Genomic DNA, 18331 nt, shown 5'->3' with positions numbered 1-18331 from the left:
ACAATGTCTACCACTGTAACTTCACTGCCAAGGGTCATCAAGAATTGTTAATTCCTGATCACAACTCTTCTTGTGAACTTCTCTGGGGATGATGTGACAGTTGCCATGCTGAAATCAGAGCAGCTGTGTGATTGCTGCATGAAGCCCTCCCAGGATTGGGTTCACTGACGTTCCCTTCTGGAAGAGAGCTCAGTAGGGGCATGAGTTGGATATACATATAAGTGGCTAACAATTGCTAAGAAAGTTTACCAGCATCTTTAGCAAAACCTGATTGTGTATCATTTCCCTGAACATCAGATGCCTATACACTACACGAGTAAAGTCTCCAAGAGCTACCTGTGGGCTGTTACCATTCTCAAGAGGCCTCTGAGTGTTACGATGCCATGCTTGGTCTCACAGGCAAGCCAGGTCGCTAATGGTGTAGTTCCCGGAAGCCTTTAAAGAGAAAGTGTGGTGCTGTTCTCACACAAAAAAGAATCAGTCCTCCCTCTTCCACAGTTGCTTCCAGTGACACTCGCCCACTTCTGCCCTCATTGCTCCTCTTTGGTCCTCGGCCTGAAGATGAATCCTCTTCTAGTTCATTCCGCTATTTGAAGGAACTGAAGTCTTCAAAGGCAAGCAGGAAGCAGAGAGGGTGAGCCTGCCTCCAGGATATACTTCCTCCAGTGAGGCCGCACCTCCTGAATCTCTCCTAATAGCACCACAAACTAGAGACTCAATGTAAACATGGGAGCCTAGAGGGGTCTTTTCTCATTCAAATGAGAAATTCAAATTCAGTGAGCCCATACATGGGCTTACTTCTTTCAGCTCTCTATAAATTCCTGCAATTCAGGGCTGGCCAGTCTCTCTCCATTGACTCTTGTGTCCAACCTCTGTTCCAGATTGCTTCATTGCTGCTCCTCCCTGTTGCCCCTCCCCCAACAGTTCCGCTATTGACAATATCATCAGTTTTCTCGATTGGTGATATAGGTGCATACTATACAGTTCCAGCAATGTGAAAGGCTAAACAGTGATGACCAAGCTCACTGAAACTGTGGGTACAGTAGTTAAATGCGAGGATATTAGCTGGGCAGCTTATGTGCAAGTCCTGATTCTTGGCTCATCCACTTCCTGACTTTGTGTTCCCAGGAAAGTCAATTAACCTCTCTGGTTAGTTTTAGACACTAAAAGGGTCTAGGACTTTTATGAATTAACAAGCTGGTATTTGGAAAGTAGTAGTAGTGCCTGATATGTAGGAAGAGCTACGAAACTGTGTGTTAAATAAGTAGGTAAGTTTCTCTTGCTGTGCCCTGAGCATTGAGTTTTTCTTCCAGGGTTAGTTCTTGGTTTCTTTCTCTTCCTGATCTGGAGAAGTGTAAACATTGGGGATGCTGGGATGCTTCCTGCTTTAAGGATTACAGGTGTGTTCACACCTGGAGTTTTGAGGTTCTGGGGATGGAACCGAGGCTTCATGCATGTTAGGCGAGCATTCTGAGCCACATCCGTAGCCTTCTGTTTTGCCGTTCTGCACTGTCTTGGTTATGTTAATGTCCATCCCCTAACTTGCTGGCCTGCAAATATGGAGTGTTCTACGGAAGCAGAACAGTCAGAGTCAAAGAATAAATATGATGAGAGAAATAAAGGTCCATGAGATGTGGAGCCACGAGTCAAAGACTGCTTACCGATAGAGGAGGGGCGGATTCTGTGGCTCCCGATGGAGCTTGGCCCACTGCCCTTGCTGGTCTCACCTCCAGGCTGTGAGATAGTCAGTTTGGTTTCATGTGGCAAGCCCTGGGTTTCATGCAGAAATACGAAATTTAACATATAGTCCTACCCTTGAGATTCTGTGGTGGGAGGTGGATGTGGAGATAGTCACTGTCTACAGTTGTACTGCTTCCTTCGATCTCAGGGACTGTGTAAAATTCTGGCAGCCCCATGAACAGTAATGATGTGACAGTACAGAGACACTGGCTGACACACTCTGTCCTCCCGCAGCAGGAGGGCACTGTCCTGTCTTTTATCATCAGTGCATCACCAGGCATGTAAGCAAAGCCACCCAGTGATTACTTGATTGAATATATAAGATACCCATGCCTATTACATATCCCAAGGGTTTATTTAGAGTGCAGAGAATCATACTTGTAGCTAAGAAGGGAACACTAGCTTTGTTTATTGCTTGAGGTCGAATCTGTGATGTAATACTTTGGCTCAGAGGGTTTCTGGTTTAAGCCTTTAAGTTGAGGGAATCAACTCCTGTGCTTAATACTGAATTCAGGAACTTCAGTTTATGCTGTGGGACAATTCTCTTCTACACTGTAAAGATTTGTCACTCATATTAGTTTAATAAAATGCTGATTGGCCAATAGCCAGGCAGGAAGTATTGGCAGGGCAACCAGACTAGGAGAATTCTGGAAATAGAATTCTTTTTTTTTTTTTTAAATATTTATTTATTATGTATACAATATTCTGTCTGTATGTCTGCAGGCCAGAAGAGGGCACCAGACCTCATTACAGATGGTTGTGAGCCACCATGTGGTTGCTGGGAACTGAACTCAGGACCTTTGGAAGAGCAGGCAATGCTCTTAACCTCTGAGCCATCTCTCCAGCCCTGGAAATAGAATTCTTAAGTTAGATACAGAGGAAGGAAGATGAGAATGCCTTACTGGGAAAAGGTACCAAGCTACATGGCTAGACATGGTTAAGAATTATGGGTTAATTTAAGTTGTAAGAGATAGTTAGTAATAAGCCTGAACAATAGGTCAAACAGTTTATCAATAATATAAGACTCTGTGTGTTTCTTTCGGACTGAACGGCTGTGGGACCAGGTGAGACAGAAACTTCCATCTACACCTTTAGGTCCGTAAAATGAGACGTGTGACTTCCTACCACAGTAGAAGTATAATCTACTGAGAAACCAATGTCTTTAGGAAAATAGACCCCCCACCCTTGTGTTAGTTCATGTTTATTATGACAGTGATTTGCTATGTATTCTAGACCTACCTTGAACTTGATCTCCTTGTATTTCTCTGTCCCCTCACCCCCGCTCCATCCTAGAATTAATTATAGGTGTTTGCCACCACGCCCAACCAATTTTCCTTATTTTCTTCTTCTCTTTCATGTGTTTATTGAACAGTAGTGGGTGTCTGTTGAATAACAAGGCCTGCTGACAAAGAGCAGTGGAAATAAACAGTGAGCTGAGCTGATGGAAATCCTCACGCACAAGGAGCTTGGCTGTGTCTCAGCCCAAGGAAACAGAGAACAAGTAAACATACAAAACACCGTAAGGAATGTGAAGGGACAGAGATGGTCAGGGAAAGAGGGACAAGATCAGGGGTGAAGCAGGACAGTGTGTCATCTTGACACAAGCTAGGGTCAACTGAGAACACGCCCTCATAAGACTGACCTTATGCAAGTCTGTAGAGCATTTTCTCAATTGAAGATTACTGTGGGATTACTGTGGGAAGTCCTAGCTTCCTGTGGGTGATGCCACCCTTGGGCTGGTGGTTCTGGGTGCTATAAGAAAGCAGGCTGAGCAAGTCATGGGGAAGCAAGGCAGTAAGCAACACCCTCCATGGCCTTTGCATCAGCTTCTGTTTCCAGCCTGACTTCTCTTAGGGATGGACCATCTGAGGGTTGTAAGCTAAAACCAACCCTTTTTCCATTTGATTATTGGGGTGCAAGGGTTGGGGAGTCAGTAAACTTTGGAAATGCAATTGCAACTTATCATTTGCTCTCACATCACATTTAGGGGAGTTAGTTTGTTCCTATGCAAGTTACCTAGTTGTCAATCCAGAGTCAGTGAGCTCCCACTAGCTTGGGTCAGCTGACTCTGTGAGTTTCTACATAATGGTCTTGACCCCTTTGTTCATATTATTGATCCTCCCTCTTTGATTGTACTACAAGATTGTACTGGGAGCTCAACACAGTGGCTAGTTGTGGATCTCTGCATCTGCTTCCATCTGTTTCTGGATGAGGGCTCTAGCTTCTCTGGGGATGTGGACTGTAGACTGGTTATCCTTTGCTTTATGTCTGATATCTACTTATGAGGGAGTACATACTATGTTTGTCTTTCTAGGTCTGAGTTGCCTCACTCAGAATGATTGTTTTCTAGTTTTGTCATTTGCCTGTAGATTTTAAGATGCCACTTTTTTTTATTAAGCACTGAATAGTACTCCATTGTGTAAATGTACCATATTTTCTTTATCCATTCTTCAGTTGAGGGTCGTCGAGGCTATTTCCAGGTCCTGGCTTAGTTGAGCTATTAGAACAATGCTTAGTTGAGCACATGTCCTTGTGGTCTGAGTGTGCCTCCTTTGGATATATGCCCAAAAGTGGTATTACTAAGTCTTGAGGTAGATAGATTCCTAATTTTCTGAGAAATTGCCATACTGATTTCCCCAGCAGCTGTACAAGTTTGTACTCCCACCAACAATGGAGGAATGTTCCTCTTACTCCACATCCTATCCAGCATAAGCTGTCACCAGTGTTTTTGATCTTAGCCATTCTGATCGGTGTAAGATGGTATCTCAGAGTTGTTCCCTGATGGCTAAGGATGGTGAGCATTTTATTAAGTGGCTTTCAGCCATTAGAGATTCTTCTGTTGAGAATTCCCTGTTTACATCTGTACTCCATTTTTTAAAATTGGATTATTTGCTAGTTTGATGTCTAGTTTCCTGAGTTCATTGCATCTTTGACTTGTTATGAAAAGGTTTGGCATAGTTCAGATCATCTCAATTTGTGATTTGATGGTAGCTTTGAATTCATTCAGTTGGAAATAGGCCTAGGAAATTTCTCTTGTGTGTCTACTGCCAAGAACTCAGGCCCACTGACCCCCAGAACGGGGAGAAGAATGCCAGCAGTATTTCTGGGTCCCTGCTCTTGGCCTCCCATGTGCTGGCTGTGGAAGCTGGGGTTCCCAACAGCAGCTAATTGCTGTCTGGCCTAGCCTACTTACCCCTCCAGCGCACCCCTGGCCAGCTGCTATTTGTGTATCTAATTCTGACTTTCATGTTTCTCTAGAGGAATAAGCATGTTAAACTTCTGTGAATTTTGGGCAGATATTTATATCAGAATTTAGCACAAGTCTTTGAGAGTTCATTGAATTCCATCATGTGTGTATGTAGTGTATGCATGCATCTGTGTACGTGAGTGTGCATGTAAGATAGATGTCTTCCTTGCTTACCTTTCACCTTGTCTTTTGAGGCAGAATCTCTCATTAAATTTGGATCTTGCTGATTCATCCCAGCGATTCAGCTGTCTACCTCCTCCGTGCTGGAATTCCAGCCACACAACCCTCCATGCAGCTCCTATTGCTGTATGTGTCCTGGCAAACCTGACCTCAGGTCTCCATGCTTGTGTGGCAAGCCTTTACTAGCTGAGCCACCTCTTCAGGCCCCAGATTTCACCATTTTTACTGGACAAACATGGTGAGCAGAGGGGGCTTCAGAGGAGGAACGTTGGCTTCTTGACCTGAGTGCCCATCACCAGGTTTGCATGGCCACTGAACCCTTAGCTACACGCTTGCATTTTGATCTTCAGGAGGTCAGAATGTACTCATTAGAGAGGAGAGGACCACCTTTTCTGGCAGGTGTACATGATGAGGTATGGATGAAAAGTGGCTCTTTTGTTTTAGGAATAGAAGTTTGTAGAAACTGTAGTTATGCCTGCTTCTGTTTTAGGATTGCGTTCTATAGGAAGAAGGGAGCTGCCTCCAGGCTGTCGGGAGAGAGCCCAGGCTCTTTGTGTTTTGAGCCCTGAGGGCGCCCTATCTGCCTGACATAGGAGTCAGTTTGCTGCCTTGCAGAATTGCTGTGTGTGCTTGCCATCACTTACCCATGACCGAGAAAGCCCTTGACAGTAGGAACTTGGAGGGACAATGAGGGGTTTGAGGCACTGCAGCCTCTGTTTCCGTCGCTACATGTTTACAGTGAGTAAACAGGCACTGTGACAGGAAGGCTTTGAGGACTCCTTTTAGAATCGAATTTTCATTATGTGTGCTGTATGTGCATGTGTGTGTGTATGCCATGTGCGTTTGCATACTTCAGAAAGCAGAGGTGAATGCAGTTATAAGAACTCTGTCAGCATGACGTTAAGGCATTCTTGATGAGAGTGGCTGTAGGGGCGGTCAGCAAAGGCTTCCAGATTTATCAATCCGATGTCATGAAATAGTGGGGAGGTGACCTCAGGACATCTGCAGTGAACTGCATCCCACATGGAGGACTCCATGCTGGCTCGTGGCTGTGCCTGGCAGAGAACCAGATGGTCTGGCCTTGTGCGTCTGCCAGCGGATTTCCTCAGAGTAAGCCAATGCGACCTGGACTGGCTGCTCTTCATGTCTACCCTGCCATTTCTGCCGTATCACAGATAAACCCAAACCATACTTAGAAAGGAGCGTTAGCTTCCCTATCTCCAGGGTGGGTCAAATTTGAGCATGTGTTTGAGTTAAATTGATGGTAGCAGCATTTATAAAGGGCTCTAGATCTTCAACAAGGACGCCTGGTCCCAGCTTCTGGCCTTGTTATATGTGACTGTGCACACAGCCCTCTATTTCCTGTTCCCTTCTCTCCAGATGAGGCACGGGGAAGCCAGTTAGGACTTTTTCCTCCCCAGCTCTAATGTTCATTTATTAAATGGGATTTAAGGAACAATTTAACTTCTATCACAATGCCCATGTTTAATAAAAGTTTACAAAGTCAAAAAAGCAAAACATTGGTATTTTGGTCTTGCTACAAATCCCTTCACATCTTTAAATAATGCCAGGTCCCGATGACTGGGAGAGGTGTTGGTTAAGACTATGATAATAGCAGGCTGTCTCCATGAAAAGATCACACGGCCCCAGGAGCTCTAATTATCCCCCGCGCAGTCTGGTGGAGGAGAGACATGTTATTATCCTGCTCTCACAGCTGGGTAAATCAAGGCACGGGCACATGATGTCACTGGTAACTTGGACAAGGTCATAGTCAGTCCCAGAGGACACCATGGCGCTGTTTGTCCATCCATGTGGGAATTGTCTGCTTTTTCACAACTTTTCCTTTATGGAAAATGTCATGTAAAGCCTAGTTGTAATCCACCTGGTTGTATGGCAGATGCAGTGGGTGGGACGGGTGGTGGTGGCTCTTGCTGTCTTAGCTAGCAATGACAGTCAGTAACCACCTGCCTGGTGGTGATTGGGATTTCTCTTCTTGGCGGTGAATTGTTGGAGATCCCATTGTTTACAGTGATGGCTCCAAAATATCCTTTCTTGTGCCATTTTGATGGTTCATAGTTGTTATGATTCTGTGCACAAGAGACCTTGGCCAGGGAGAGCTCATGCCATGTAGACAGAACTTACAGAACTTGGGAAGTTTTACTGGGGGAAGGGAAGGGAGAGAGAGAGAGAGAGAGAGAGAGAGAGAGAGAGAGAGAGAGAGAGAGAGAGAGGAGAGAGAGAGGAGCAAGAGAGAGGAGGGAAAAGAAGGAAAGAGGGAGGAAGAGAGGGAGGGAGAGAGGGAAGAAGGGAGGGAGGGAAGGAAGGAAGGAGGGAAAGACAGAGACAGAGATGCAAAGAAAAAGAAGAAGAGAAAAAAGAAAGAAGTAGGCGGAGTTTCATCTGTTAAAGAGACAGCCTGCCTTGCATGTAGCCATGACACAGGGGTGACCACTCTGCTAGGTCCCCAGGGGGCAGAGCCAGGTGTGCCAGGATGCTAACAACAGTGACCCTCACTAACCCTATAACAATGTGGCCACATTTCCTGTGCCTTGTTCTTAGTGTTCCCTTGCAGGAGATGCACCATGAATCCTAGCTTGTCTCCTGTATCATCTGCGTTGATTCGTGACCCCCCTTTGAAAAGCATGATGTCACACACACCGAATGGTTTACTTTTGATTTCTTTCTGGTGTCTTCATGAAACTGTATGACCACAACCCCTTCCATCCCGGGAAGCCATGTCATGTGAATAGAGTCGCTCCATGTGTAGCTCGTCATATCTGTTCTCTTCAGTAGCCTGCCAGGCCAGTTCTTGCCTAGAAACTGTCTGTTTTGCCCTCTCCTCCCTTGTACCGTGTTTTCTAGGTCTACTGATATTATAGCATGAATCAGCTTCTCCTCTCACAGCAGAATAATAATCCATTTATTTTACCCTGGTTTATGCAGCAGAATAAATAGTTGCTCTTGCTGGAATGGCCATGCCTTGTCCCCTCTCCCTGCAGCATCAATCCTCCTCCTACAGATTTTTTTTTGACTAGGTTTCTTTCCCGGGATCTTTACAAATAACTAGTTGAGAGTTTTGGACTTAAAATCCATTTTACCGAGAATCTTTTGGGCTGAGAATACAGCTCAGCTGGCGGGGTGCTTGCCTACCGTGCATAAGACCCTTCTTCAGCAGTGCCTAGCTTCACGTCTGTAACCACGGGCTCTGGCTATGTGAAACCCCAGGTGAGAGATGGGGGGGAGATAAGAGGGAAGGGAGAATGAGTTTCCGAGACTGGGATATAGTGTTGTCCGTCTGTCACATGCCCTGAATGGAATCAGCTGTCACTTGGTTGTATCCCAGACAGTGTGACTGTCTGGTGGGACCAAGGGTACTTTGGGAGTACTCCCTGTATTCCCCACTCCCTTCGTTTCCCTCACCAGAGCTCCCAAGTCACTGTCTTCGCACACCTGGAGAACAAGGTGGCATCCGAGGGAAAGCAGCCTCCTCAGCTCTCTCGTCCTTCTGAGGAGGCCGGGTGTTACCCGAAGCATGGCAGTAGCCAGCTGCCCATTGCTACCCTGCAAACGTTGGCCTTGCTTCTTCTCTGTGACTCAAGGAGATTTGTCACCAGGAGTTGGGTCAGATCCTGGCAGCCTGCTATTAACAAGTTTTACTGCCTGCATTTTGCTTTTGTCCAACACCAGTGCTTGCTGTGTTGTCGATAGTGTTGTCTGTTGAATTGTGACCTTAGGTTAAGTGGACTTGGGAGATTTATGCAGTTTACATTTTTCTGGCAGGATATGTATGCAGTGGTAGAATCGATTTCTCCGCAAGCTTCACGGTGACATTCAAACGACTGTTTGGAATGTCCTCCACACAGAATAATAATAAGTTTTGAAATGGAGGGACTGGCAGATGGCTCACTTGGTGAAAGGCTTACCATGCAAGCATAATGACCTGAGCTTGACCTCCAGGACCTATGTAAAATAAACAAAACAAAAATCCACCACCACGACCATCACCGCTAACAACAATAACCCCCCCAAAAAACTAGCCACTGTGGTGTGTGCTTGCAATTCCTGTGTTGGGGAGGCAGAGGCAGGCCAATTCTTGGGGTTAGCTGGTCAACCAGGCTGGCCTACTTGGGAAATTCTAGGCTAGTGAGAGAATCATTCTTCATAACAAACTTTGTTGTTGTTTACAAATGTTGACCTGTGGAATGATACCTGAAGTTAACCTCTGGCCTTCACACATGTGTGTACCTTCCCCTGCACAAACACCTGCACACACATAGAAATACACACACACACACACATGCACATAGACAGACACACAGACACATTGACAGGCAGAGAGACAGATACACACACACAACACACACACATGCACATAGACACACAGACCCATGGACAGGCAGAGAGACAGATACACACACAACATACACACACACACATGCACATAGACACACAGACACATGGACAGGCAGAGAGACAGATACACACAACACACACACACATGCACATAGACAGACACATAGACACATGGACAGGCAGAGAGACAGATACATACAACATACACACACATGCACATAGACAGACACACAGACCCATGGACAGGCAGAGAGACAGACACACACACAAAACACATGCACATAGACAGACACACAGACCAATGGACAGGCAGAGAGACAGATACACACACACACAGACTCTTAAATCACAGTCAGATAAGTAGATTGAGTTTTTATGTAATAATAACATGTGGGATTAAATGATGGTTTTTTGGTTGGGCAGTCAGGTCAGGACTTCCTTAACACTGAACGGGGTCAGTTCCATTATTTTTCTCAGCCTCTGAAACGTGTGTTTATTATTTCATTTAAGTATCTTATTGCCATTCTGTTACTTGGACAATTGGTGAGTAATATTTGCCTGGACGGCAGAGCACAGTAAATGTCTTTAATGAAAGGTGTCATAGGCACTGCGCTTTAAAGTAAAACTTGAATAAAACTCAGGGAATCTAAATTAGTTAAAAATAGCCACGGTTATATAAAACTCATAGACTTCCAACTAAAATGGAGGAGCTTCCCAGCATTCTTTGCAAATGGACTCCACATTTGGTGTGTTCTCCGTTCTACCTTTTCATACACCAGGTTATCAGGGAACTGTGGGATAGCTGGGCTGGCTTGGAGGACTCTCAATTTTGTATGTATAAAGAGCTGTTGGTTAGCCGGCAGCTTTGACTTACTCAAATATTGATCTTCTCTTCAAATTGCATTTGTAGTTGAGGAAGAAAAAAGCAAAAGATGCACAAAGAGGAACTGAATGAGATAAGATTTCTCTGGTTACAATGCAGATTGAGACCAGAGTTCACACAAACTGTCAATGCCAGTAGATCACTGGCTGATGGACCTCTCACAGGACTCAAATTAATCTCACATGTTGCAGGATGCTTTTGGGATTTTCATTGTATTAGTTTTCTTGTTCTTATGTCAAAATATCTAAAAAAAAGCAGTTTAAGGAAGGGTATGCATTGGCTTGTAGTTGATCGTGACCATGAGGATACGGTGGTTGGAGCATGGTGATCCTGTTGCATCCACAGTTGGGAAGCAGGGAGAGAGGGATGCTGGTGCTTGCTGCCTCTCTCCTTTTTAAACAGTCTAGGGTCTTGACCCATGGGGTGGTACTAACTGCATTTACAGTAAGTCTTCCCACCATGACTAGATTAATCTAGAAACTTCCTAGAAACACGCCCAGAGAGATCTGTCTCCTAGATGGATCTAGATCAAGAGGCAGAGGAGAAAACACAAAGGAACTGAGCCAAGGATTAGCGCTGTTTCTAAGTAAATGTAAACCACCTCTTGGAGGCCGCAGGGGCCTTGGCCTCTCCACAGCACGCAGCATACGGTAACCAAAGGGAAACATGACGTCCGCTTGTTTCGTTGAGAACATTGCCAAGAGGTTCTGCCTTATAGGAGTTACATCACTCTGGCACCCCCCCTCCAATCCCATCACACCTTGGCAGTTGTCTGTGATAAAATACCGGCACAGGTCCCTGTGTCGCTGCAGTGCCAGGCGTGAGTGGCCTACAAAATGGCCTTCAGAGTTCTTGGGTCTGCCATTTACAGATTGGATCACAGCTTGAAAAGCTACAGATTGACTTACTCTTTTTACCTTGTGGCATATGTGGGCAGTCTACTTTGCCTTTTATGAATTGTAGAGGTAGTTAATAATATAGTTTTATTTCAGGATAGGGAAAATGCATGATCAAAAGAGGGTCTTTGGACCTGACAGCATTGCAGTCAGTATACTATAATATACTTGGAAAGGGAGTTGTTCAGTGGTGGAGTCTCCAGGACTAAACGGAAGTTGTCCTGCCTGCCCTTCCGACTGAGGATGACTCATCCCCACATTGAAGCAGAGCCTGTCCAAAGCTGTGACTGCTTCCCTCATCCATATGGGGGATTTGTATCGCTGGCTGTGATTCCGGAGTCTGGGTTATCTCTAGCAGAAACACCGACTTAAGAGTTCTGGAAGCTCAAACCCAAGGTCAAGTCTAAGGACATTAGTAGGTTGGGCCTTTGACCACCCCGTGGCCTTGACCTCTGCATCCCCCTGTGGCAGGAGGCAGAAGAGTGTGTACACCCCTGAGTCATTTTCTGGTGCACTGATGTCATATCCCGAGGACCTCATCAGGTCCTGTCTCCTGGCATCGTCAGTGGCAGTCCTTTCCCAAACATGGCTTCTGGGTTACACATTCACACTGTAGCAACTTCCATCATTAATTCCTCAAGAATGCAAGGAAATTACTGTCCTACAGGTTACATTTGTTGTTGTTTGTTTGAAGCACGGTGCTGGATGCCATCTGGGGTCTTTCCTTGAGTTTCATTTGTAGTTGCTGCTCCTGAGTACCCAGGGACCGTTCTTAGACTTTTGGATTGGGTGGGTCTTAGCTCGCTGCCCTCGCTAGACTCAGCTGTCTTGTCCTAGACAGGTTTCACCCGACAACTTCAAACCAGAACCTACATTCCTTCCTGTCCTTGAGGACACAAGCAGCCTGGCGTTAACCTTTGTCAGCTGCCACTTGGGAGCTTTCCAGGGGCTGGAAAGAATGTAAGCCCTCTTCCTTTGCTACCCGGGACTATAGGACATACCAGCTATATAAAACAAACACAGCTGACTCCTCAAATGAGGCTTCCTTAGGACTAAGCTGCAGGGTGGATGCCATGGGGATGGCACTGCCCACAAGTCCCCTTTGAGTTCCCCTATTCCCCTGTTTCAGAGAATCCTCCTTGTTCCTATCAGGGTTCACACGAGGTACTGCTTCTTACAGGACAGGAAGTAAACAGAGAAACCTACTTTCTTGCACATTAACTGATGCTGTCTTGCATATTAAATGTGCTAGCTCAGATTTGGAAGCGATAAAATTGTAATCTTTAGATTAAAACCACCACGTACGTGAATGGGACCCATCTTCACTCCAGCATTTCCTGGCGTTTCTATTTTTATACTGGTACCCAAGATGCTATTCTAGCGCAGGTTTTGCCCTTTACTGAGAAGGATTTGAGGCTGCCAGTGGCACTAATGGGGCATGTGCTGACACATAGCAAAGGAAGACTTTGAATTACTAGGTGTCGCCTACCTAAAGACTTGTGTTTTCCCTGCTTGTCTGTCAAGAACTGGCGGGCATATGGTATAGTAGAGAGGCAATAACTTTCCATGACAGACTGGCTGGCATGTCGTCCACCTCTAGAAAATACCTCTGATTCAAGGAGGAAAGGCAGTTGAGTATGAAGTCAGCACGGCTGGCTCCTGACACAGTGCCTGGTAACTGCTCGGTGCCTGGCACCCATCTGAATGCTGGGCTCTCTAAATTGCATGTGGAGGAGTAGATGCTCAGGTAGCTCTTTGCATCTCGGTTCCCTCACCTGCCAAATAGAAGCTCTTGCTGGCCATGTTAAATGCTAGGCTTTTCAATTTGCAATCCCTCACCCCAGACTTGATTTCCACTAGGCACACAAGACAGACAAGGGCATAAATTTAACACATGCGGAAGTAGCTCTGTTGATGGGTTTACAATTTGGCTGTTTTTCATTACTGCCGTCATGGGTCCTGGACAGCACTGGGTGCAGTGTGGGCGGGAGCATACACTTAGTGTGACCCTACAGGACCCCCTCCAGCATGAGAAGGCCCAGTCAGGTAAAACCTAGAATTAGGATGTATGTCCTGACTTTAGCTGCTCTTGCTAGGATGTGGGCAGCATGTGGGTGCGGCGGTTGGATAGGCATTCAGTACCCAGCATACTTAAGCAGCTGTGTACACAAGCGCTCAGATTTGGCCAGCCTACACTGTTTTTTTATTGCTGGTTTTCTATTCTTCCAGAATGCACTTCCCCCCCTTTCTCCTCTAGAAACAGCACACAGGGCACACTCCGTGTGGGTTGCACAGGTTACTACCCCAGTTGTTGCTGTGGCAAGACTCCTTAGAAAGGGAACCTAGGGAAATCTGAAGCTACTGCCCATCGAGGTGGGAAGTCAGCAGCCAGTGAGAGCCCGGGGCATCTGCTTAACTGCTTCTGCAGTCAGGAAGCAGAGAGAGACGAGTGCTGGTCCTCCGCTTGCTGTCTCGTTGTTCTGCCCAGCCTATTGAATGGTGCCACCAGCAGTCAGGGTGTGGCATCCTGCTCAATTAACCTAATCTAGAAACCCCCTGAGACATGCCCACAGGTTCGTCTCCTAGGTATCTGTCAAAGTGATGACCGATACTAGCTGCCACATAGGTCACTGGTGAAGTTTTAGACTCTTTAAGGCAGGTTGTCAGCCATCAACCGTGTCAAGCTTGGTTCTCCAAGAGTCTTGCCAATCTCCAGGACAATGCTAGCTCATGATTGACATCCTGGGGATTCCATGTGTTCAGATACACTGTGCCTCGTGACATCTGGATGGTGAGGCAGCTCTCGGGGATGTCTAGAGCACCCTTCTCTGGGTCCCAGGGGATGGTGCAATGAAGTTGGTTTCTATGGGCTAGCCTGCCCAGGCTTGCGTTCACAGAAAGCATCAGAAGTACCTACAAGCTCTCTGCGGTTAAGGAGATGAAGGTGGTGGAGGGGCTCCTTGTAGTGGACAGGGTCCTAACAGGATGTATATCCATGTTCAGTCCCTGGGTACAAGCCACACCTTTCTCTTCCTTACCTGTGGCATGGTCTCAGGAAGTCAATGAGCCTATGAGACCCATGGTGGCTAGGAGAGTCTCCCATAAGTTCCAAAGTTTTGTGAATATATTCAATGGGTGACTCAGAATTAGCTCGGCACCCACTCCCACACCTCCCATGTTATTTTCACTTGCATCCATCTGGCCCCTCAGGCTCCAGGGCTCCTCTGCCCGCCCTGGTGTGGTCTGAACCTGGGACGGGAGACTGAGGCTTGTTTCTGTCCCCAGCGTGCAGCACCTGCCAGGTGTGAGAGGGCTGCTGCCGCAATCTCCAATGTGAATAAAAACATGTACGACCTTTGTGTCATATTTCCTGTGCTTGATGGAGCCTGCTGTTTACAGGGTGAAGGCAGCAGAATGCTAATCTGATTCTGTTACCTAGGCGATGTACTTGCCCGTTGTGGGGCTTCTGTGATGTTACTCTATTTTTCTTCATGTTTCTCTGACTTTTTTGCCTCTATTTCTCCTACATCTTTTGCATTGGTGTTTCCAGAGACATAGCCTTTCTTTTGTCTTTTTGTTTTGTTTTTGAGACAGTCCCTTGAACTTACTATGTTCAAGGATGACCTTGAACTTCTGATCCTCCTGCCTTTAACTCCTTGCTGCTGGGATTACAGGTTTATATGGTTCCTAGGATTGAACTCAGGGCCTTGTGCATGCTTTTTATGTATTCTACCAACCGAGCTGCAGCCCTCTGAAATCCTTGGTCCTTTCAAGAGGATCTTTATACTTTCTGTGGGAGGTGTCATGTATGTGGGCGGTGTCATGTACTAGTTACTAGGTGTATCCCAGTGACATCCAGGTCTACATCTGTGAAGACCTTTTTGGCCTGACCGCTGACCATCTCCTGCTGGAAGATCCAGTTGTATCTTAGTTTTGCCAAAAGTAGGCTTGAAATTTCCATGCCTTGCCCTCTTTAGGGTTTCCCATCAGCTGAACCACGGAAGACACTAAACCTAGCGTCTCTTCGGATGAGTTTGCGTTCTGTATCTTGCCACACTTTATAGAAGTAAGGGCTGTGTGGGGTCCACCTCCTCAAATGCTGTCATTTCTCTGCCCATTTTATTGAAATTTTTAAAGTTTGCTCTTACCCAATTTTGTAAACATCTGTATCCCTCTACCTCATCTACTTCTGATTTATTTTGCTGCCCAGGCCTTTCTCTCCTCCCATTCCTGTATCTCAGGCACTGTTTTCTGTATACACACGCGTCATAGTCCCTGATTGACTTCAGCTTGGCTGTTCTTAGCTGCTTCCCACTCATGGAATTCCCTTGTTGCCTACCCTGCCTTATTGCCTATATATTTAAGACAAATAAGCATCCCTCAGATTTATAGTCTCTGTCAAGCATTTCCTTTTTATGAAACCCTTTAATGTGCAGGGAGATTGAGTTTTTCTCTAGTCCCTCTCAGCCCTGTGTGTTCTTTTTAAGCTCCATCTTTTCCCCAATGTCACTCATCGCTTATACCCTCCCATTAGCAGACCCGAGCCTGTCTTCCATATCTTTGCATTTCTAGCACTTCTTATAGTCTCATGGGGAATAGCCGGTGCACAAAAAGCACACATTGGATGATGGATGGATGGATGGATGGATGGACGGACGGACGGACGGACGGACGGACAGACGGACGGACGGATGGATGAGCAATGCACTGTTGTGTTGTTGTGTCCATGGGAATAGGGAGATTTTTCCTGTATTCATGATAAAGTTGGTCTCCCTTGTCCAAAGGGGAGAACACAACAGAGTAAGGTGACCATAGTGGAGGAACCGAGGTTGAACATTCTTGCCCAGTGTTCCTTTTATCATGTAGTGGACCTGCTAGTGAGGGGTTGCTTCATGTAGTGATAGGGGCCTGGGAGAGGCAGTCCCAGACACATTTGCCTTCATCGCTAATCAGAGCTTCCCCAGGGCCTGTTCCTGCCTTTGTGATGGGCACCATCTCACCTGGCTTGCTTAATTTTATAGTGACAACTGTTTGGAGTGTGACTTGGTGTCCATGCAGGGTAGGAGGGGATGCTGGAAGAGGCAAGAAGAAAGAGAATGTGGAACTGTAGATTTCTGTAGAAGACTGGGATGCATTCTGGAGACCCCTACGATGTCTTCAGTGTGACTTGAGTCCTTGTATCTGCACCAGTCAAGGCTGAGCATCTCCAGGTCTTACGGTGGCTCTCTGTCCCAATCCTGCCCGACAGTCCCATTGTCACTTAGTTTATTTTGGAGCTCGACTTACTCAGATGGTCTAACTACTTGTAGCTGCCTGGGATCTGAAACCATCTGGTTTTTCCTAGCTGGGGGGAGGGGGGAGTCTATCAAATACCAGAATTGGAAGGAAAACCTGTGCCGTTTTTGTGTAGAGGCAGGTCTTTCCATCTCTCTGGAATTGCATTAACTTGAAATTGAGTGGAGAGAATTGTTGAAGCTGGCGTGTATATATAATAAGTGTAGGCTTTAAGACTCACCACCAATACAAGGAGGTTGACAAGGGTTTGCTCTCAGGATGAAGCTGCAGTTGGTGCCAGAAATGGAATCACACTCGCAAGTGAACAAGTTGTGACTTGCCAGTGGTGTCTGTGGTATTACGTCATTTGTTTTCCAAGATATCCCTGGCAATTTTGTTCTCTCCTAGCCAAAGATAGGGAGCTACCAACAAAGGTCATTGCTGTTAGGTTTCTGGTCCAAAGGCATTATTGGAGCTGAGAGCCTAGTGCAGCGGTTTGTGCCACAACAGGAGAGGTGACAAGGCAGGGAAGCCATTATTATGCTCTTCTCTTTCTCCAGAAGCCCCTGAAAATGCTGCTGTCAGTCAGCAAGGGCCCAGATCTGCCCCTACAGGCACCGGCTGTGTGCGTAGGACAGGCACACTGGCATCTTTAAGGACGGTTATTTCCTTCTCATCTCTATTTTTCTTAGGGTCAACTCTTATGGCAACCATTACTGCTCACTGGGAATGACCACACCTTTGTGTCTTTTGTCCTTGTTGTCTTCCCCTGCAGATTTCAGCAATGTCCCTGATATCACAACAGGCCTGAAAAGGAGTCAGACAGATGGCACCCTGGATCAGGTGTCCCACAGGGAGAAGACGGAGCAGACATTTCGGGTAAGATGTCGGCCCAGGTCACATGCCAAGGGCCAGGCAGGCAAGCGCTAATTCCTACCAGTGCCTGAGGTTGGGGATATAGAAGATGGATTTTCCTATTCCTGGGTCCACTAGCTGATGCAAACCCTTTTGTCCTAAATACTGAAATCCCTATATAAGTGTGTGTACGTACTTTTTGATTTGTTGTTGCTGGTTTGGTCTACGTATTTTTTGTTTGTTTGTTTCATTTTGCTTTGGTTTTTGAGCTAGTTTGAACTGGTCTAGAGCTAACTGTGTAGCTCAGGCAGGTGTCAAGCTCACAGTGATTCATTTAGCTCCAGTTCTGAGCACTGGGATTACGGGTAAATATCACCACACCCACACCTGTTTGTTCCTTCTTTTAGAAAAGTTATTTGTGCTGGGTGTGGTGGCACACGTCTTTAATCCAGCACTCGGGAGGCAAAGGCAGGTGGATCTCTGTGAGTTCGAGGCCAGTCTGATCTACAAGACCTAGTTCCAGCTCCAAAGCTACAGAGAAACCCTGTCTCGAAAAACCAAAATGAAAATTTATTTGTGTGTTTGTGTGTGATATGTGCCCATGTATGAGTACACTTGCCCATGCATGTTCATGTGTGTGTGTGAATGTATGTGAGTGTGAGTGTGGTGTATGTCTCTGTATGAGTACACTTGCCCACGCATGATCATGTGTGTGTGCGTGTGTATGATGAATGTTCATGTATGTGTACACTTGCCCTTATGTAGGCAGAGACTGCTCTTTTTTTGTCCCATATGCCTAGACCTGAATAATATCACAAAAATTATATTAATTTCAACACTGTTTAGCCAATGGCTTATGTTTCTTATTAACTAACTCTTACATTTCAAATTAACCCATTTCTA

General features: G+C 46.1%; 1 protein-coding gene across 5 annotated transcripts in view; it reads left to right on the top strand.

The window, feature by feature from the left end:
* The window catches only part of Tiam2 (TIAM Rac1 associated GEF 2), a 237636-nt gene that overhangs the window by 171552 nt on the left and 47753 nt on the right, over window positions 1–18331 (top strand). For 4 of the 5 annotated variants that reach the window (XM_057758936.1, XM_057758956.1, XM_057758943.1 and 1 more), the window contains one exon: window positions 17349–17452. In XM_057758936.1, coding sequence (XP_057614919.1) covers window positions 17349–17452 — 104 coding nt within the window. Of the gene's footprint in view, window positions 1–17092; window positions 17199–17348; window positions 17453–18331 lie in introns of those variants that run through there. The other variant, XM_057758971.1, reaches the window with a different exon arrangement.

This window comes from Chionomys nivalis, chromosome 2 (genome assembly GCF_950005125.1).
Source record: "Chionomys nivalis chromosome 2, mChiNiv1.1, whole genome shotgun sequence".
In the NCBI taxonomy this organism is placed as follows: domain Eukaryota; kingdom Metazoa; phylum Chordata; class Mammalia; order Rodentia; family Cricetidae; genus Chionomys; species Chionomys nivalis.
The sequence above is the reverse complement of the archived record's forward strand: the minus strand, read 5'-3'. Positions and strand labels throughout refer to the sequence as shown.